The sequence below is a fragment of the Microtus ochrogaster genome, chromosome 24, assembly GCF_000317375.1.
Source record: "Microtus ochrogaster isolate Prairie Vole_2 chromosome 24, MicOch1.0, whole genome shotgun sequence".
Taxonomy (NCBI): Eukaryota; Metazoa; Chordata; class Mammalia; order Rodentia; family Cricetidae; genus Microtus; species Microtus ochrogaster.
The window spans coordinates 16267649-16290266 of record NC_022024.1 but is presented as its reverse complement, the minus strand read 5'-3'; the positions used below and the strand labels follow the sequence as shown (position 1 = coordinate 16290266).

At 37.0% G+C, this 22618-nt stretch overlaps 1 protein-coding gene across 5 annotated transcripts in view; it reads right to left on the bottom strand.

The window, feature by feature from the left end:
- The window catches only part of Nav3 (neuron navigator 3), a 714280-nt gene that overhangs the window by 29656 nt on the left and 662006 nt on the right, over positions 1-22618 (bottom strand). For all 5 annotated transcript variants that reach the window (XM_026784582.1, XM_013350349.2, XM_026784583.1 and 2 more), the window contains 5 exons: positions 15466-15577; positions 8324-8445; positions 6676-6848; positions 5005-5158; positions 2692-2866 (listed from right to left, as the gene is read on the bottom strand). In XM_026784582.1, coding sequence (XP_026640383.1) covers positions 2692-2866; positions 5005-5158; positions 6676-6848; positions 8324-8445; positions 15466-15577 — 736 coding nt within the window. The remainder of the gene's footprint in view (positions 1-2691; positions 2867-5004; positions 5159-6675; positions 6849-8323; positions 8446-15465; positions 15578-22618) is intronic.

The following is a 22618-nucleotide window of genomic DNA, read 5'->3' as shown; positions in this document are numbered from 1 at the left end:
TTGTAAGTCATTACCATCTATTTCGAATTAAAAGGAAATGCAGGTTAGCAACTTTTCACTTATTATAGTTGAACTTATAGTCATGTTAGGTATATTTTCAAGGTCAGAGATCTACAGGATATGGTATTTAAGGTGTTTTAATAACTATGTTCTTTCATTTTTTATGACAATGAGTCTTGTCTGTTCCTGGCAGCACTAGTCTCTTTCAGAGAAGATGATGGGAAATAAACAAACTCCATATGGAGTTTACTCTCTTTGTGGCAAAGGTTAGTTGCTGGGTAAGAAAGTGTTCTTGCTTTGACTGCTGACAATATGCGGTACAAACCGGACAAGTGGGCTAAAAAAGAAAGGACTGAACTTTATCAACACAAGATAGGACAGCCTGTCAGAATATCCTGCTTCACAGAAAAGTCTATCAGATATGCTAGGCCAACAGGACAAAGATGGATGCCCCAACATTGCAAAAGAACCTTGGGTGAATGTCCAGCCAACCAGCTGTTTCTGTCATTTCTCACATTCTTTTGGAAGTTGCTTGCTTACAATTCCTACTTACTCAGTTAATATTAATTTCTTCTTGCATCTCTGATGGAGTTGAAGACTTTATAGTTATAGTAACAGCTTTCATTTTTACCAGATTCAGAAGAAAAATTCTCTAAAGAAATTTCAAGTGTATAAGGTTGAGAGACGTAAAAAGATAGTTTTGGTAATACAAGTTAGAATAGAAAGGGAATTAGGTACAACTTATGGACTCAACAAGATAGGATAGCTATGGAGTATTTTCTCTAAATTTTTCAGTTTTTAATCGGCTAGACATTGTCAATATATTTATTGCCTACATATGGTTATTATGCTTATTGTAGAGAGTTTTTCTTATATTAATTATAACCTTTTTAAAAAATTTTTAGACAAAAATTAAATGGGAAAATTGTTGATATCTTGTTTGTACAAATAAAGCTTGTCTGAAGGTCAGAGAACAGAGCTAGTTACTAGCTAGCCACAGAGGTCTAGAGGGCTGTACAGACAGACAGGAAGTGATATGTCTGGGCAGAGAGAGGAAGTGATAAGGCGGGAGGAAACAGGAACTCACTTTCTTTTTGGCTGGGAAGTCAAGCAGGTAAGGTGGTTGTGGCTTGACTCCATCTCTCTGATCTCTCAGCATTTCCCCCTGTATCTAACCATGGACTTTTATTATAAATACCTATTAGAACTTGTGTTATAGTATAGTCTTGGATGATTACAAACATATAAATGTCTGAATTATTTCAAGTGTTGTTGTTTCACTGGTTATATAAGGAAGGAAAGTATTTTATAGCATTTTTATATTATGAAAGGCCACTAAAATAGAATTTTAAAAATTCTGACTTCTATTTGAAGATGTCCTTAATAAAAATACAATCAATTTCAACATTTAATATCATTTCCTATCTTCCTCCATCTCATCCTCTGATGCTTGTGCATCTAGGTGCAATTGATTTAGAATTCTGATTCTACAGTGCTGTCTAGCTACCCAGGAACATGTATATCATTGGTTTCCAGTGTCATCTGCTGGTTGTGCCATGCAATTACCACAGATCCCCATGTAAACAATTTCTAAAGGAAATGCTATGTCTGTGATTGAAAGTCACAGGAAGAGTTATATCTTATAATTGAATTATGCATCAGATATGAAGATGAAATTATGTCATGTGACTCTATTTGAAATCAAATCAGATCTGTACCCTTGTTCTATCATTAGTATGCTGAATACAATAAGAGAATCCAGCATGTTCTTTTCCTTTGTTGAAAATTTAATAGAGCTACAGAATGGTGATAGAGGAGCATCATGCTCTCTAGCCAGCATCATGAAGGATAGCACAGTCATTTAGAAGTTGGCTCGGTGCACTGAAAACTCTATTAACTGGCATGGAGCTATTTTTGTTATATTCATGAGGACCAATCACCACGGAGAATATTTATTCCTCGTCTTCTTATTCATGACCATAGAAGAAGTACTTCACTGTGATTTCTAGACTGTATCTATCTCTAAGACTCGGTATTAGAGAATGCTCTTCTAAAATTACAAAATAAGGTTTGAGGACTTGAGAGGGAGAGGCAGCTGGAGCTCGGTATGTTCAAGGTCTGTGTTGGCATTTCATTTGTACTTTAATAAACAAAACTGGCCCGAAGATCAGAGAGGAAAACAGCCCCACTGATTAGCCTTACAGTCTAGGCAGTGGTAATATACACCTTTAATCCCAGTAGCCACACTAGTCTGCCGTAGATGGTACATGATTTTAATCCCAGTTGTGTGGACCTTTAATCCCAGCCCTAGAGAGGATTATAAAATGGGAGAAGACAGCTCACAGTTTCAGTCTTATTCTTGGATCCCTGGAAGCAGGATTGCATTTTCGAAATGAGGTCTAGGTCAGAGTCAGTGGTTGGTTGTTTTGCTTTTCGGGTCTTCATATTGACCCCAACTTTTGTCTCTGAGTTTTTATTGATCATGCTACAATGGCCAGATGATTTATATAGCTAGTTTCAGACCAAACCTAGTCTCTTCAGAACTAATTAAATAAACAATATGCACAAGTCTATATGATAAATTTGAGCTATTTCTGAGGATTTTGAAGATAGGTAAAGCTTTCCTGACCGATCCAAGGAGAATAAAAAGGAAGCTTGCTGGACTTTGAGTACACACATGCACTGACTTACCTGAGGTAATGGACTCTGTGATGTTCAGGTTGTTGAGCGAAAGCCCTAAGGATTGGCGAGAGGAAGAGGATGATGCGGTGCTGGAGGACTCAGATGGAGGCCGAGCAGGTTTAGCTGTGTTACCGGTTTCTGCCTTCAACCGGTCATTTTCAGCTTTCAATATTTCAATTTCGTTCTGTTGAGAAGATGTAAAAGGTGAAAAAAAAGTTTGATAAAATGACACAAATTTTGTATCAGACTTAATCTGTATGCTTATTGAATACAAATGTCAATCAAACATAAATTATGAAAACAGGATTTTATTCCAAAGGAGAAACTCCAATGTGTGAGTTGCTACATTATCTAATACAAGCACAATCATTAATGACATTATGGTACTGAGTACTAAACCAGGGTCTCACACACATGAGGCAAAAGTTCCTTACTAAGCATTATGTTCCATCCTGTTGCTAAAATATACTTTTCATAAGTTTTTTTTTTGATTTTTCGAGACAGGGTTTCTTTGTAGACTTTTCATAAGTTTTAAAGTTAAGCTCAACACTTGAGTGATTGGCTTGCATTTACAAGGTCCTAAATTCAGTTCTTGATACTGCCAAAAAATAGACTGAAGATTGTTTATATTGGTTATAAATCTAATTTTTATACCTGATATTTGTTCTTATTGTATATAACTTTGTATAAGGCTTAGGACTTCCTTATTTAAACAAGAGGGGGAGGTGCTGTAGGAATTCCTACTGCCAGTAGTCTTTAAGTTACCTGCCCACTTGGGCATGGCCTCTGTTATACTATATATGCCAATGTAGAGCATGTGTTTGGCCTCTTCTGGCTGTGGGATTCTGTTGCTATTCCCTGTTCCAGCAAAGAATTGTAATCTTTGAGTCCACCTCTAAATAAATAGCCCTCTATTATACTCAGTTCTGAGCTAGTGTGGGATTTCTTTTAAAGCTCTTCTTAGATTCTAGCACAGATATAACAAGCTGAATATCCTGTGTATTCTTTTAACCCCAGTTCTTCGTGGGGCAAACTGGGGATAGAGGCAAGGGATCACTGGGGCTTTCTGGCTTCTAGGCTAGTCATAAGATTAGGGAGCGATCCTGGCTCAGTGGAATACGAAAAGAGTGATAGAAGACACAAAGAGAGAACATGACCTTCCGACCTATCTGCATGTACATAGATGCACACGCATGTGCTTATATGTGCACAAAGACAAACACGAACTAAATCTTAAAATGGTTCCTAACATGTTCCTAACATTTTAATTTTTAAAAAAACAGTTCGATTTTGTGTCTATGTGTTTGTACATGGGTGGGTTTGTGCTTGTGAGTGTACTGTCTCCAGAATCCAAAAGAGGGTAGCAGATTCCCTGGAAGTGGTGTTTCAGGAGTTTGTGAGCCACAGCACTTGGATGCTGGTAGCTGAACTCAGGTCCAGTGGAAGAACAGAGATTCATCTGAACACTGAGCTTTCTCGCCAGACCTAATACCTTTACTGTTAAAAACCATATTAGACTTCCACAGGGCAATGATGCTGCTTACATTTCTGTGAATTGCCAACTGGAAAAACCAGGCAAAGCAAAAGTAATTACAAGATGGTTTGCGTTCCTTCCACATCCTACCTAACAAAGGGGAAATGTTTTGTTTGGCAGAACAGGGCACGGCACTCATACAAACCACAGAATCCTTTCTGTTCATCTCGACAGCAGTAGGTAAATGGCTTAGCATTTGCTTTTCTTATTTGAAGAGACTGGGGGACCAAGTCATCCCTGCTTCACAATGATAAGATGGAAGGAGTCAGAGCACAGACCCTTTCTGAACTTCGACTATAGATGCTCCCCAAAGTGCAAAGTCTTTGCCGTCAAAGACGGTGTTCAAAATCACTTCGACTCCTGTATCCTAAAGCCTGCGATAATGCCTCTAGTTTTCCTCATTATTTTTGCTTTTCAACAGAAAATGGGTAAAAGTCAGATTTCAAAAGAACATCTTTGAAGAACCAACACAAAGGTAGCTCACGGGAAAGTAAAGAAGCCAGAATCATAGTAGTTTCTTAAAACTCAACTCCCTGCCTGTATCCATTCACTTGTCCGTGTATCTTGAATTGCCCTGTTTGCCTATTTGCCTTCCCTCTGCCTACCTGGATTTGAGCAAATCCCCCACTTGGTATTAACAACTGAGTTGTAAAGACTGAAAAAAAAAAAAGATAGACTATGTTTCCATGGTGGTTTTAAAAAGTAGAATTTGTTATCTAATGGCTGTGAGGAGAGAAAAGGCTGGCTTTTATCTTTCTATTTTGTTCCGTGAAGTAGGACGCACAGACCTGCATCCGGTTCATGGCTTCTCGGATCTGATCAAGATGGTGAGCTGAGCTGAGGGCCTCCAGCCTGATGTCCGTTAATTTTAATTCCTTTTCTCTGAGCTCGCTCTTCAGCTGCAGAATGATCTCGGCCTCGGCCTCCGTGCATTCACAAATCCTAAAGGAAAGCCAGACACAAACTAGGTCGTCAGAGGAAGCCGAAGGATTAGGGAAAGAAATGATTCTTTTAAAGGTTGAACTGCAGCAATAGCCACCAGGTACAGATGTTTTTTGCTGTTGGCAAAACCTATAGCGAAGTAGAGTTTTACCAGCGCTCATTCATAGGTTCAAAACTGAAATCAGCTGCTTTTCTTTTCATCTTTTTGTCCTGTTTTCTGAAGTTTAAAGGCAGTCTGGTATTAAGGAAGGAAAAGCAATCCTCAGAACTCCCTGGTGTCTGATATGGATAGAATAAACCATTGTGACATTTCAGTGCGTATTTGTCAAGGGGCTTAACCCTTCGTTCGTAACATGATATTCTCCCTTTTTAAAAGCCAAATCATTATATTCTCAAAATGTTGATTTCTCCCTTTCTAAAACTGTGCAAACAATAACCTTATTTGCCTCCATGCTGTCAGTCAGCGTCCATGAAAATCCAATATAAATATTGTAGAAAATAAATTACAGAGATTAGTTTTGGACATTTAAATAATGGATGAGTGTTACATAAACTTCCTGTCGGACTCTGAAGACTTAGGAGATCATAGCTAATGAAGCTAAGCCACCAATTTCAACGCACGCCAGCAAGCTAGCTGGAGGCTGCATGAAGGTCATATTCCCTATATCCTTACTGCTTTGTTGGGGTTTTATGCATAATCTGTCAAGAGATTTCTTTATATTAACTAATAATTTCCCCCTTTAAAATCTGAAGGTTTAGACAGTTGATCACAAAAGTTTTCCTTATGTAAGTGATGAAATCATGTAATCACAGCATGGTGGTACTCTTTTCTTTGCATGTCTGGGATAGTCGTTTTTGCTGAACATACAAGAACATTTGCACAAAGTACTTTATAAAAACATATGAAATTATTTCGCCAATTACATTTTACATGCTGTGGTTCTTTTTTTTATATACTATAAAATTTGGCTGCTATAGAAAAGTCATGACATCTAGTGCAACCAAAGGCAAACGGATTTGGGGTTGGTTTGGGGAAACTATTGTTTAGTTGAACAACAAAGGGCTGTGTGAATATGTAAACGCATGCAAAAGATTTTAGAAAAGGACAAAAAAATCCACGGCGAGGTTAGAACCTGTGTCTTTACAGTTTCATGCAAAACACACTCTTTTACCGGGATCTATGCTTGTAGATCACAGGGCCATTTTTTCGTTTCTTGGGTGGCCAGACAAGGGGTGACCTGCATGTATGCACATTTAGACAGACACATGGATCAATGCAAGTAAAAAAAAAAAGAATGATTTAGAAAAGTGTAGGATGAGATTGTGAAACAGCAGATACTAATAGAAAATAGAACAGAAACAAAGATTGTCCACCATTCCTAGCAAGAACTGTAATGATGGGTAAAAACAGATGAGCTTGTGAGAGCGAGCCAGACTGCATTTAGGACGTAGCCACTGGCCTTGGCTGAAGTCAGTTTTGAAAAGTTGGTCAGAATGATACCAAGGGAGTAACTTACGCTGAGGCCGACTGGGAGGGCTTCATGGATGTGGAACCACAGTCGCCAGCATTGTGGGGTAGCTTGGGGGATGCTGGCAGAGAGGAATCTGTCAGCTCTTCAATATCCGAATGTGAGGAAGGCGGCTTCGTGGACTTTTTCTTCCCAAAGGCTTGTTTGAAAGAGCTTCTCAGCTGCAAGGAGAACAGAAGTTACCCTTTTGCCCATCTGAATGCGGAGGGATTATTGGCTGTGGGGCGTTAGTTAGCAGGCGCCATCCTAGCCACTGCCTGGGGTGAGTATATGTAAGCAGAGTATTAACAATGGCAGCACAGTATCCCTAAGACATCAATACTGTGCTCTGTAGTTCCCTTTTGTTCTTGTATTAATCCAGCAGAGCGCAAACATGGAGGGCTTTTGAACAGCGCGAGGTCAAGGGCATGGCTGTCAGAGCACTCATTTAAAACTAAGTACCTTGAAGGGATCTCTGTTCCCAAGGCTTCTCTCTTCAAGGCAATTTGTTTTAAATGGCCACTTTAGCGCCACAATCAAGTCATGTCCTGCTGACAGTCCAAACTTAAAAAGCAAAATGAAATCAAATTCACCTGACACTTCATTAATTGTGATTTTTTTCTTTTTGGTGGCTATTCAGATTTCCAATAACAAGACTATTCAAAACCAGAATTGGTATCCCCTACAGCTCTATTCAGAAAGTGGTTTTACTTCTCTTGAAAATTTGAGATTAAAATGAAAAGGCACAAAGAAAAGACATACAAGGTAATCTGTTTTTAAAAGGTATAAAAGCCTGCTGCCAAAATGAATAGCATTCATGCCGAGGTAGGGTGTTTTGTATAGATGCATGCCAAATGTCCACGGTTACATATTCACCTCACTTCCTCTAGAGTTCACCTTGCAGAAATATGAAAGAGTGTAGAATTACAAATCAAGGGAATGAAGGCTGATCAGTATTTTAAAATATTACCTGCATAAACATTTGTTTGAAACAAAAAGATATTTGTTTTCATTATTTCCAGAAAATCACCAGTAAAAGTCTCAACTTGCTTTGAGTGTCCTCAAAAAGCTTCTATCTGTATGAAGGTTGACTTTTGTCTCAAGGTATTGATAGAAATTCTGTTCTTTACTGTATTACCTTTTTTGTCTGATTAATATTTTCATAAATAATAAAAATATCTCTAGTAAATTTATGCATAGTTCTTCTAGAGTTCATTTCTATATTCCCACTATGGTCTACTTAGTATTCCTATTATGCTCTGTTAGATAAATACATATATGCCAATGGAAACTAACGCATTTGATTTCTTATGGGCTGGTACTTTCTTCATTGTACATTCTGTAGAGTCCAAGGGTTGAGGAGGCCTTTGGCTTCAAGGTTTCTCCTTTCCCTCTCCCACCTCTATTTCCACCATCCTCATCCTAATCATAATCTTCCTCATCTCCACTGTGATAAGGAAGGCCCACCCTTGATCTCCATCCTAGCCCAGCCTCTGTGCCCTTCAGCGCCACGTCTGCCTAACTTTAGAAGTCAAGAATCTGAATGGGGCTCTGTCAACTGCTGGAGATTTCTAACCCCTCCACCCCCAGCCCCAAATAAACAGCTAAGTCCTTGTGTCATCCTAAGTTCTAACTTTCACCAGAGGGGATGTCTTACCCAGTTTTTCTTTTTCTTTTTCTTGGAGTCGGCATCATTACCACTGCCAATGCTGGAGTGGCTGGTGGCGCTGTTGATACTAGAAACGCTTTCAGAGGAATGCTGTCTTCTGATGCGGAGATCTAGCAACAGACAGAGGGAGTCAAGTTCACTCACCATCTCAGTCTGCAGGCAGAGGGTGTGTGGTTTTCCAGCTAAGCACGGCTTTCTACAGCCCACTGCAGTGCAGTTTTGGTCTGCTGTATTTAATAAAGTATAACTGTATTTGTTTTAATTAACTGGGTCGTACCCATGAAGCGTCAATGAGAATCTCAAATGGGCCCATGGCACCAGAGGTTTGAAGAGTTTTGAGTCTAGTCCAAAGCCGAATGGCTCAGCTCTGTGATTTTTTTACCAATACCTAATTAGACAGCCCTTCCAAAAATGATTTGTTTCTAACGATTAGTTTCATGGAGCAAATGGAAATTCACAAAACGTGAAGAATGAATTCTGTCTCTCTAATATTTGTGCTATGAATAAAGGTACCAAGGCCAAATTCATTAACTTTCCACTTAATGGAATCATACCAGACCACTGCTGAAACATTCCTTGCAAGTCATGCACGCAAACTCTTCATTTCATAGGTGAGGGGCAAGAACTGCAAAGAAGGTCTGTATATGATCAAGGTTAAAGAAGGGGCGAGGAAAAACCTCCAAGCAACCCCTGATCAGATAAAACTAACTCCCCCTTCTAACTCTTCATCTATGTGTTCTTAATTCCTGTGCCAGAGAGAGTGGAAGTGGCTATTTGTAAATTAAACAGACAATAACTTTATTATAGTACAGTTCTTATAAGCACATCCCTGGTCCCTGACCCAACAAAGAATAGTAAAATGAAAAGCAATAGCAGCTGGGCAGTGGTGGTGCACGCCTTTAATCCCAGCACTCGGGAGGCTGAGGCAGGCAGATCTCTGTGAGTTCGGGGCCAGCCTGGTCTACAAGAGCTAGTTCCAGGACAGGCTCCAAAGCTACAGAGAAGTCCAGTCTCAGAAAAAAAAAAAAAGCAATAGCAATGCTGGGCGTGTCCTGATGTACTTAATTTTATTATTAAAACAATAACATGTCTTTAACTACTAAATATAATCTGCACACAGTTACACACATGAAAACTGATGGTGTGACCACTGGTGCTACATTAATTTGTACTTCAACTTAGAGAAGATATTTGGAAGAGAACAGCTTTTGGTATTCAGTATTCTATAAAGGCATCTACTCATCCCAAGGAATTAGCTTATAGCAGGTAGGTAGATATATTAGAATTAAACTTATATTGAAATTTTATCTATTTACAACAACCTGATATTTTCAGTGAGACACTAAGACAATTGTAAAGAAAAATTTGCTTTTAGGATATAACTTGTAGTGCATTTAATTTGCATTGGTATAGATTAGCCTAACAAATACAAATTTTGATGGGACTTGTAGGGTGTCAAAAATAGCTATATAACATTTAAAATGTTTCTATGGGAAGCCTGTTCTTTCTGAAGGGAAGCAGAGTAAGAGTGGATTTGAGGAGGGGGGGTGCCTAGTAGTCGTGGAGGGAGGGAAAACTGCAGTTGGAATGTATTGAAAAAAAAAAACAAAGAAAGAAAAGAATTCAAGAGAAATAAAATAAATTAAAATACAATATAACTAGTTTTGTCAATAAAAACATTTTCATAGAAATAATAGTGTGAAATAAAGTTGGATTCAGTTATCAAATTTATAAAAGGTAAGACTAGCAGATGTCAGTGGATAACAAATTATTCTAAAAAGTATTTACTGTTATCCAATTTCATACACAGTCACACACATGTCTGTATAAATAACATATAACATATATAATATAAATATCACATTTTATATAATTATTATATATAACATATATTGTATATATTATAAATAACCAATCAATAGTTGATAACTAAGGAAAAACTCCTATAAAATGATATTATATCTGTGTAAAGAAAAGGAAAATTTCCATACTTTCAACTTTCAACCTTTTAACATTTTTATTATACTTTTCAAATATAATCATATTCAAGGATGTATTTGTATTCCTCTATTTTAAATGTCATGTAATCTAGTAGACTAGCTATTTATATCTATTTCTTTATTTAAGGCAAAATAGAATACCATGTACAAAAACTTAGACATATCTATAAATGAATTCATATCTTTGTGATAGGCTTACTTATCAGACTGGTAATAAATATAGCATAAAAATTTAGAGAACAAAGCCGGGCGGTGGTGGCGCATGCCTTTAATCCCAGCACTCGGGAGGCAGAGGCAGGCGGATCTCTGTGAGTTCGAGACCAGCCTGGTCTACAGAGCTAGTTCCAGGACAGGCTCCAAAGCCACAGAGAAACCCTGTCTCAAAAAACCAAAATATAAAAATAAAAATTTAGAGAACAACAGTGGGTTAAGAGATGGGATTTTTGCCAGATTGGCCTGTGTAGAAAAGTGTCACCTCGCTGCATATATTTATCCTAGGGCCAGATGTCAAAATGTAGAGAAAACTGCAGTTTCAAACCTTCAAAGACAGCATTTCAACCCCATCAGCTGAATAACCAGTGAGAGCTGCATGGCTTGGACAGGCAACTATTTTCGCCATGCAACATTGGCTGTCAATAGAATACAAGCAACATGTTTGTAGTAATAGGACTGAATGATGTTTCAATACTTCAGAAATATGAATCCTGCTACATATTCAACTATTCTGTCTTCTGATTGTTCTCAAGGTGTAATATTTAAACATTTTTAATGCTTTTGGGTGAATTTAGACCTAACCGATTATCCAGCCCACACTTGCAAGCAACAAAATTCCTATATTTGAATTCTAGAAGATACAGTAAGCTACCTGTTGCCTAAGATAAAAGGCGTCATTCCAGAAAGCCTCACTTCAGTGACTTGTGTTGTATTAAGGGAAGGATTAAGCCTTTTTAAAGCCCTTCTGGACCTATTTACAACACGAAGATTTAGAACATAAGCTGCTTTATTATAGCTCTGAGATAAGCCTTAAATATGCAGTAATTTTCCATGCAGCATATAAATCAACTTCCCTACATGGAAAGTTGCTGAATTTTTAGCAGAAGTAGCTCAAGAAAATAAGTCTGTTTTTCACAGTAAGTATACCCCTTTACGTATTTTTTTTGTAAAACTTAAATTCAACCATATAATTTTTGATTTTGTTATTCCTTTCTATAAACTTTGGATAAACTTCCATGTGGTGGTTTGAATAGGAATGACCTCTGTAGACTCATGAGTTTGAATGCTTGGTTCATAGGGACTGGCCCTATTAAAATGTGTGGGCTCAATGGAGTAGGTGTAACCTTGATGGAGGGAAGAAGTTTGTCACTGAGGGGGTGGGCTTTGAGTCTCACAAGCCCAAGCCAAGCTTAAGGGTTCAGGTCTCATCCTGCTGCCTTTGGATCCTGGTGTAGAAATTTTAGCCCCTTCTCCAGCAGCATGTCTACCTGCCTGCCACCATGCTTCCCCTGATAATAACGATGGGCTAAACCTCTGAACTGTAAACCAGTCCCAATTAAATGCTTCCTTTAATAAGAGTTGCCATGGTCATGGAAACTCCTCAAAGTAATGGAAATCCTAACCAAGACACTCCTACACATTTAAGGTATTGCCACAGCCAAAATACTAATGAAAAAATTTTCTAGCATAAATTTAAGGAGATAGATTTAATAGGTATAGGGGAGAAACATAAATATAAATACTTTCCCAGAAATATATCACAGGGGACTTGAACCAGCTTAGGTGGCTAGGAGGCCTGCTTTGGCTAAATCCTGCAGTTTTCTAAAACGTTTTAATTTTTATCAAATAGAGGAGAATATCAGAAGTGAGCAGGGTATAATAAGAAGTTCAGGCTGGAGAACAATTTCAACATGGAGTGCACATTATAGCACAAAAGCAAGAGGCAAATTCAAGAACTACGAATCACTGAATATTTGTTGAGTGAGTCAAGCTGGTGAGGAGATGTAGTGTCATATTTAATAGTCTGAATTTCTCACAGTAGACAATGGAGTCCTGGTTAGTACATGTTTTTACACAACTTCTCTGGCTTTGATGTGAGGGATGTTGTAGACCGGTGGTTCTCAACCTATGGGTTGTGATGCTTCAAAAAAAAAAAAAAAAACTAGAAAACACAGATATTTACATTACCAATTATAACAGGGAAAAAGTTACAATTATGAAATAGCAACAAAAATAATTTTGTGGTTGGGATCACCACACATGAGGAATTATATTAGGGGGTTGTAGCATTAGGAAAAGTTGAGAACCACTGGTGTACTCTGTAGAAGATTTTTCATCTGTGTGGTATTAGGGATTAGAATTAGGGCCCTGTGGATGATAGATAGGCACTCTATGGCTGAGTTATAGCCCCTGTCCATACGTAGGAAGAAGTAAAGAAACATTGAGCCTATGTAGAAGTCCATAGTCAGAGTTCAGGGGAGAGATGGAGGATGGTGATAAAGTCAGAGAAGAGAGAACATTCAAGAGCTATTGAAGGCATGGAGTCAATAAACCTATAGATATATTGAATCAGGAGAACAGTGCTTATGACTGACATGTACCATTTCTGGCTATAAAAGAGGAAAGATGGTAATATTCAGAGACAAAGGATGGTGAATAGAAAAGTCTGAGAGGAAAGACGGCAAGTACAGAATGTTGATCTTCAGGTGCCAGAGTTAAACCCAAAGACATCCTAGTATATCTCTCCTTTGGCATTAAGAGGTGAGCTTGTGGATGCTCAATTTACTAAACCTGGATGGAGGTGGGCAGTCCTTGGACTTCTCACAGGTCAGGGAATCCTGATTGCTCTTCAAGCTGAGGAGGGAGGGGACTGATCGGGGGAGGGGGAGGGAAATGGGAGGCAATGGCGGGGAGGAGGCAGAAATCCTTAATAAATAAATAAATTAAAAAAAAAAAAAAAAAAAGAGGTGAGCTTGGTTTAAAGGCATAGTAGACCAGTTCCTAGTAAAAGCAATAATTGTAGCTTGAGCAGTAGACAAATTCACAGACTTTTAGATAGAATATATAACATCATATGGTAAGAATCATAATGAAGAAGAATATAAGATACCAAAAATTAAAAATGGGCACAGAAGAGTTAATGGGTATTTACCACAGAAAAATTTACAAGGAATTAAAAAAAAATAGAAATCTCACAGTAGCTCAGGAAATGATCCCAGCAGTTGGCACAAGGGATTGTGTGCTCTTTCACAGTTTCTGTACAACAAAGAAAGCCATCAGGCAAAATAAAGAGCTCGCCTACAGAATAGTAGGACATTTATCCCAACTAAATTTTGGGATTTAACACAACAGGAAACTAACATATAGAAACTATAAAGGACTTCAAAAATTAAATATCATCCTTGAGAGATAGCTGAGTTGTTAAGATCACTGATTGCTGTTTCAAAGGACCCTTGTTTGATTTCCAGCACCCACGTGACAGCACCCACATGACAGCACCCAGGTGACAGCACCCACATTTGTCAGCCCAGTCCCATGGGACCCAACAACCTCTTCTGGCTTCTGTGGACACTAGGCACACATGTTTTGTTCAGATATCCATTGAGGCAAGACACTCATAAATAAATAATAAATATAAAAACTTAAAATATTATATACCGAAATAGAAGTCTCACCCAATTGATAAGTGGACTAGTGAATTGAATAGCTAGTTCTCAAAGAAAGAAGTTAAAATAACCAATATATATTTGATAAAGTGTTCAGCATCATTAGGCATCGGGAGATATAAATTAAAACATGCTGTGATTCCACTCTAGCCAGAGTAACTATTATCAAGAATGTCAATGGTAAACGCTGACAAGGGAGAGGGGAGGATGGTAGCTGGTCTACAATAACAGGTACAAAGTAACTACTACAGCTCCTCTGGAAATAAGCGTGAAAGTTGCTCACAGAAACTAGTAACAGATCATTAGACCCAACTATACCATTGAAGGTATATACCTGAAGGATTCTCAGTCATTATACCATAGAGATACTTGCACAGCCATGTTTACATGGCACTATCCTGATAACCAAGAGAAAGAGCTAGCCTATACGTTCACCAACAGACACTAGGTAAAGACAGAATAATTTTCAGGAAGATAGCGGACCAGAAAGAGGAAAAGAAGGATGAGAAAAGAAGACAGACTGTGAGGGAAGCAAGAATAAAATATAATGACATATATGTATGAAATATCATGGCGATAAAAAATGCTGCATGAAAAACAATGTAGGGCAGCATAAATATTTGGAAAAATAAACATTTCAAGTGTGAGGGTTTGGGCATCACTAGCAGAATCTGTTTTCCTACCTAATACAAGAAACTGAAATATTTAATGAATTAAGTATTACATATGTCACTATTGGTCCTGGACAAAATACTTTTGGTGTAAGGGTGGGAATAGGGGGTGTCATCCCAGTGGGTTGAAGAGTGATGAGTAATTGGAGACATATAAAGAATGCAAAACTATTCATCAGAACTAGTCTGGAGCTGAGAAAAGAGGGGATAAGGCATTTAGGATTTAGAAAAGGATTTGAAATTGAAGGAAGAACAATGTACTTTAACATGCTGATGTCAGGACAAATAGAACATAGGTAAAGAAGAATTAGGACGTCAAAAAAATGAGCATTTTTTCCACGGTGTTCCAAGGCATCGGCATGGTGGCAAAAAAATCACACAGGCATAGTACTGATACACTTTTATCTGGCTCCTTGTCACATTAAAACTCCTGGCTACCGGAATTGTACCTTCTCATTGACCCTTCCCATAAGACCTTGCTCCCAGTGTACATTGGATCTTGATTATCATATCCATTCTTAGACTTGATTTGCTTGAAGTCAGACAATTAACCAACTTTCAACCTGCCAGCTTCAACGTACTAGTTCAAGCAGAGAAAAATGTGTGCATGACTGCTTACAATTCCATAATCTAAAATTTACTGGATAATGAAAGCTAACGTTCACAAGGTTTGGAATTCCGAAGCAGTTATATTACTTACTATAAAAGGTGGCACCACTGAGTAAGTAAAACTCTACTATAACTAATCACATGCCCGTGTTTACAGTATGGGGTGGCACAGGGCACAGCTTGAAGTATACCTTTGGGAGGGTGGTCTGGGCCATTCAGCGCACCCTGAATAGCCGCCTGGGCAGCAGAGTTCTGGGCTTTCAGCATTTCAATTGTTTCCCGTAGTTCTATGAGTTCCGATTCCTGTGGAATGAGCAGAATTTGGTAGTTTAATGTCTAGAAAGAAATAAAAGGTCATTGTTAATACTTTCCTGTCAAATGGGTTTGATAGTATTTGGCCCTATACTCCTGAAGGAGTTGGAGTCTTGGCTGACCTTGTCAAATTGTATCTAAATTTTTGTTAGCTAAAGAAGGAATTTTAACAATCCTATCCTATAAAAGTAATCTCAGGAGTCCACAATCCTTTCAAAGGGAGGTACATAACTGATCCCTTCAAAGCAAGGCAAGATAAACCGTCACTCAGTTTAGCATTACCTCTGGGAACATTAGATATTAAATCTCAATATTTCAACATAACACTATGTTGCCTTTGGTGTCCAATGGATACCCTGATTTTAGATTTTGTCTGAAATGCTTTGTACCTTGGGAATTGATTCTCTGTCTTTAAGCATAAATCTTGGCACTCATTCGAAACTCATTTCTTTGAACTGTCACCTTACTGTGTTCAGAGGGCATATTAAAGTCACCTTAGAACCCTGATATTATTTTCATGCAGCAGTGAATAGAAACATAGGAAATACAAAGACGTTATATATTAAATTATAAATAATATCAGTGTCCTTTCTCGGTGTCTCATAGATTACAAGGAAAAGCTAAGCAATTTCGTTGCAGAAAGTTGCCTCATATGTTGAAATGTCGAGTAATGATTCTAATCTTAGGTAGACACTGCAATTGCTTGAAACGACACGGGAAATTAGAATAGATACACAATCAGTGTCTCGTGATTGTTTCCCCTCTCTCTTTTTCTCTTTTTTTCAGAGAAAAGATTTCATTCTGTTGCTCAGGCAACAATACAATGTCTTGGCCTCCCATGTGCTGGGGTTACAGGCTTGAACATCATGTTGCCTTTTATACATCTATTTGCTTGAGTATATCACGTGTTCGTGATGGACACTGGTTAGATTGAAAAATAAACTCTTGTGAACATTAAACAGTTTGTAAATACAAACCTCATAATGAAAATTAGAAGGAAATTACTGAAATTATATATAGATTTGAAATAATTTGCTGTAACCATTCATCTCTCGTAAAGGAAGCATATCACATTGTAGACACAATTTACAACCCCGTATGTCATAACAACTTTTTCTCCCCCAACTTCTGCTTTGTGTCTCTTGTTCAATTACTACAAGTAATTTTACTAAAACTTGATGTTTCTACTTGAAACCCTGGAGAGAGAAAGTATTTACTGGAAATAGATTCACATAATTTAAAAATCAATTTTATAACCAGTGCTTAGGTGAGTGCTAAATTTTAATTAAAGTCAGATTTTCATCCCTGGATTTGGAACCAATGATGCTTATGCTGCAGACTTAAAAATCTGCTAAAATATTTAAAATATTTGACTCTGGCTTTACAGAAAGAAATGGAAATAAGATCTTATGCAAATGTAATAATTGAGCTTAATTTTGAGCTAGCTGAGTTATTTAAGTGCCAAAGCTTTAATCTCTTCTAGAGAAGTCTCTTCTATAAACTTTATTTTTTCAAGACAGAGTTTTTCTCTATGTAGTCCTGGATGTTTTTGAACTAGTTCTATAGACCAGACTGGCCTTGAACTCACAGAAATACCCCAGCCTCTGCTTCTAGAGTGCCAGGATAAAATCCAAGATAAAAGATGTGCATCACTACATTGATTTTTTTTTTGTCTAACCCTTTAAAAGTGATTAAAAGTGGAATATTCATAGAATATGGCCTTTTTGTAACAATGCATTTAATACACCTTAGAGGAATTATCACTTTGTAAAATTAAGGTTTACTTTGAAAATGGCAGATATCTACAGACCAATTGTTTTCTGTGATGGTTTAGTTAAACTAAGTGAAGGATAAAAAGGTAAGAAATATATTTACTATATGACTTCGAAAACTTCTATCTGTTAAAAACTAGCTGATATGAATTCATGTTAGTATTTCTTCAGGGCAGCTTTCTAAGCATAAATAACTGCCTATAACAAATTCTGTAAGATTTTAATTAAACTGATAGCTAAATTCCATAAGGATGGATATGATCTGTTCAAAACTATATTTCTTATTTCCCACATCTTCAAAAATTTCCAATAATGAAATCTACTCTCATTTTGTCATTCAAGCTACAATCATGACCTTTTTGAGAATTTCATATGATGTTTACCTTTTGCCAAATATTCTTTCCCTTACAGGCCAAAATGAAATACCCTTGTCAGAAAAATGAAATAAAAGAGGTCCCTTTTATACCATTTAATGGAATATCTTATTTTGCTGCTGAGAGATCATTCTTTTTGATTGATTTATAATTCAATTTATAATGCTGGAGTGATTTTATGAAAAGTTCTGGTTTACACGCAATAGATGTACTTGTTCTCTGAAGAAAAAAATTTCAGCTTTACTACTCACATATAATAGGATTGATGTGTTTTCAACTAGGGAGTACAGGTGTTATATGAAAACATCAAAACTTTCACAGTGTATTATAAACAGAAAGTCTCGCATGGCTAAGTAAGTAGAACTATCTTTACTGAGTAGTAAGGAAGTCACAGTTCCCTTTCTTTCTTCCCTGGTAGAAGAATAGAAATTAACAAAAAGTACTTTAAATATTTGAATAGGATTTAGAAAATTTCCAATATTATTCTGGCCCTCATTGTTCTTTTGTCATTAGAATTGGTTGTTCATATTGATTTTCCTGCATATTTTTCCAGGATTACTGTGATGCATTGAAATTACAATGTTGCCTCAAAACACGTACATGTATCTCCACCCCTACTTCTCTTTTGCTTCCTTGCTGGTGAGACGGGGGCATAAGGACTATGGTCAGTAATGAATTCCAGAAACAGATGATGACAAAATCATAAGACAATCTGAAATGTCTTCAAACGGTCTCTATTTTGTTGTGGACAACAGAAAATACTTAAGTCTAGAGAGTCACTGGTCAGCCTTTATGGAAATACTCTGAGAAATAACTATGTCATACAGATGACTGTTTAGTCTGTTGTTCAATACAGTCATTCAGACTTCTTTTCTGAAACACAAGAGAAAACAGGTCTGACTAATTCCACAAGGATGCCTAGGAATTAAGATGTCAGATAGTATTTTGTTGTCTCTCTCCAATTCCTGTAATAAATTCAATAACGATTCCATGCCTTCTGTAGACCATGTAAAAATATACTTTGATGTGGTTTCTAATTTGGATAGTTGCCATATATATTTTAGGCTATACAAGTTAGAAATATCATCTTTGAAATGCTTCAAAACCAAAGTAATCAAGTATTTCCTTGATACTAGCCTTTGATATTCTTTCCAAACTCATTTCCTAGTTGTTCTTGGCCTCTTTCAAAACTTCTCATTAAGTCCCACTAAAAACCCTACAAGCTTGACAACAAATCTTGTGAAAAAACTGAACCTTCTAGGCAAGGCTGTTCAATTTTACACTAAATCTGTCTTTACTTCCTAACAATGGAGTTTAGTTTGTGGTTTTCTTGAGAGCATTCTTCTCTCCCCAGAGTCTTCTATGCATTTGCCTTGAAATCTACCTATTTTTAAAATTCATATTATTTTCTTCTTACCTCATAGAAGTTAATAAAAATTTGCCGAAATACTAAATGGGCAAATGAACCTTGAAACTCTAGAGACTGAGATTAAAAATACAGTTCTATATTCTTGATGCATTTTCTTAAGATTGTTGGATCAGAGAGTGATATACCCTTTTTATCTTAGTTCCCTGGCAAATGCCTTTCCTGAAATATTAAATGTTATGCCCTCGGCTTTTAGAAAAATGTCGAAGTGAACAATGTGTTTTGTCTTCTGTTATTTCATGACCCCAATTTAAGAACCCTTGAGATACATTTATCCTTAAATCCAGGGCCAAGATGTTAGTCTGTTCAATCTAAATCATACTCTTCTGGTCAGACAATGAGAACAAAACACACCAAGAAATCTCTCTTTGTTCCTTAGCTTCCCTGAAAGCTGCTCAATTTAGGGTTTTGTGACTGGTCCATGTGGTTTAGATACATTGCATACATTCATCTCTTGATTTGATGCAGTTTCTGTCACTGAATTACACCATAGTCCAAGTTATTTTATAGATTTCTTCAAAGAAAAATAAATATGAATTCACAAATTTGAGATGCATAGAAAGCTATCAACATTCATGTCTCTGTATAGCTCTGAACTGAAGAGGAATTACTTTATGCTTAGTTAAAAGTCGTAAAGGCAATATCACAGATGATATTTCTGGACAATTTCCAACAATTTTGATGATGTTATTTGAAGTGTACTATGTATATAATAACAAAAGTCCTTATATTAAGGAATTCTATTTTGTGGCTAACTACATCCACGTAAAACCTGAGAAAGCTTGGAAAGGAATTATAGAGAGACACACACACACACACACACAAACAAAACAACAAAATTTAGCCAAATTTTTGTGCTGGTGGTGTGCTACCGCTCCCTTAAGAAAGCTCTTCTTGATTCAGTGGTAGCAAAAAAAACAAAACAAAACAAAACAAAACAAAACAAAACAAAATGCGTGGTTTCAAACAGCTTCCTGGTTTGGCAGCAGAAATGGTTCTGACTCTTTTGACAGGTCAGGCTCCAGAGCATTTAAATGGGGTCTATGAATGGACTGTTACAATTTGCTTAATGGCATCATAGACCCACTTTGTGCCTAAAAATGGGGCGATGAAAATGGCTCTCAGAGGCAGTGAAGGGACCTTCAACGTGCTGGACTAGGCAGGGCAAGCAGGCAGGGCCATGTTGGCCCTCACCATGCCCACTTAGTATTAAAATAACGTGCACTGCTGGCCAGAAAATAATTACAGAAACACAATAAAGACAAATTCAGACATAAAAGACCTCTAAATGAGACACAGTGTGTTTAAAAAATGTACATAGGCTTGGGAGAGAGAAGAAAAAGAGTTTAGAGAGTTATAAAAAGAAGTAAATTTAAAAAAAAAATTAACCAAAATCTTTAAAGAGACAGAATACACATGTAGGAAAAGTAATAGAGGAAGAAAAATAAGTCATGTAAAGATGGAATATACAGAGATTATATATACTATTGTGTTTTCTTTGACTATTTTGACTGCAGAGAGACATTTGATTCTTGGGACTGCTAAGATAAACCAACATAGAAATCTTAACGGTGTCTTGACTTCAAAAGTCTTCAGATATTATAAGTTAACATGCTTGTGTATTTTACAGAATTCTATTGGTAATTTTACTTGTACACATATAAAAGAGTTAAAGGAAATATGAAGGAATTGCCAAGAGTCACTGTTGAATTTGCTTTCTTCAAGACGTTCCAATGAATGCTAATCAGTACTTTCAGAATATACCCAACATATGCCAGATATGAATTAGTTTATGTTCTTTTTTTCACTTTTGCACATATATTTGTGCGTGGTGAACGTACATGTGCACATATGTGTATACATGTAGGTATGCATGTGTACATGGATGGGTAGGGTTTGAGGTTGATGTTGGTTATCTTCCTAGATTGTTCTCCACCTTATGTATTTCACGTCTCTTGATGAACTTGAATCTAGTATGTATATCCATCTGGTTCTTGGAATTGTCTGTTTCTGCCACCCACCTCCCACAGTAGGATTATAATCCTACTTATAAGTAGGCCCTCATACACTTTTGGCTTTTATACTGGGTTCTGGAGGAGTCCTTACTCTAGATCTCATACTTGCACGGCAAAAGATTTACCCCAACTTCTCCCCAGTCCCTTTTGGAATTTTATTAGAAAAAAAGAGGAATGTGCAGGAAGATGATATTTCTAGATTGCCCTAATACACGTGATGCAAGCATAATATTTTGCTTGTTTTTCATGTTGATCCTACAAGGTACTTATTTGTTATTATTGTGACTTTGGGAGATATCCGTGATTAAAAAGAACACCCAAATGTTAAACCAATGAATTTTAGGTTAAGCTATCTCAAGACTAGATAATTCTTTTTTGTTTTATTTTATTTTGTTTTGTTTTTTAAGATGAGTTTCTCTGTATAACAGCCTTGGCTGTTCTGGAACTTGCTCTATGGTTGAATTCACAGAGATTTACCTGCCTCTGCCTTCTAAGTGCTGAGATTAAAGGTGTACACTCTCACCGCTTTGCTAAGACTAGATAATTCTTAAGAGACACAGTCAGATTTCATGTTCAAGGTTTCCAGTTCCAATGTTATTAGACATTCTTTCATGCTTGGCTTATAAAGGACCTTATAATCATGTTTTCTGGGTTCTTAAGCTACACAGTGAAGTAGCAATCCATAACAAAGAAGGAAATTACAAAAGAGGGAGGGAAGGAAAGGGGATAATGATAGGAGAGAAAAAGATGAGGCAGGGAAGGAAGGAGGGAAGGAACGAAGAAAGGGGAAGGAAACGAAAGAGGGAAGTTTAAGGATGGAGGGGTTTGTTAGAAATCTTCTAGAAAGGTTTGATGAAATTGGACAGAATATTGTTGTGGGCAGAAATCTAGGCTCTAAAATAAACTAGTGGACCTGGTTGTATTAGGTAATTATACAAGGATATTACATTATATACCTTTTAATTTGACTATTCATATATTTTCTAAAAACAAGTTTCATGCACTTACAAAACTTGATAATGCAACACCTCACAATAGCTAAACACAAAACTGAAATTATCCCTATAGGCAAATATTCCCTATAGGCACAAGTTGAAACTATCCAGAACTTCCTAGAATGTAGATCTGTATGAGAATCAGATGAATACAGGGACATCGGCCAATGCTTTGTATATATGCAGCTTTTATAAAACATTTCCATGAGCTCCAGAGACTACACCAGTTTCTGTCAACAATACAAGAAGGTTAAGGACACAGAACAAACAACAGGAAAGAAAACTGGTCTTCATAGGAGAGTGACCATCATCTTTCTTGCCAAATCAGGATATTTAAATGTATGTGCCTCTGACAGCTCAATTCTGCTCCCTTCTTTTTAGTATGCTTTATTCAACACTATAGAATCCTTCGCATGTCTTTTAAGGTTTTGATGTAACTGAAGTAATGTT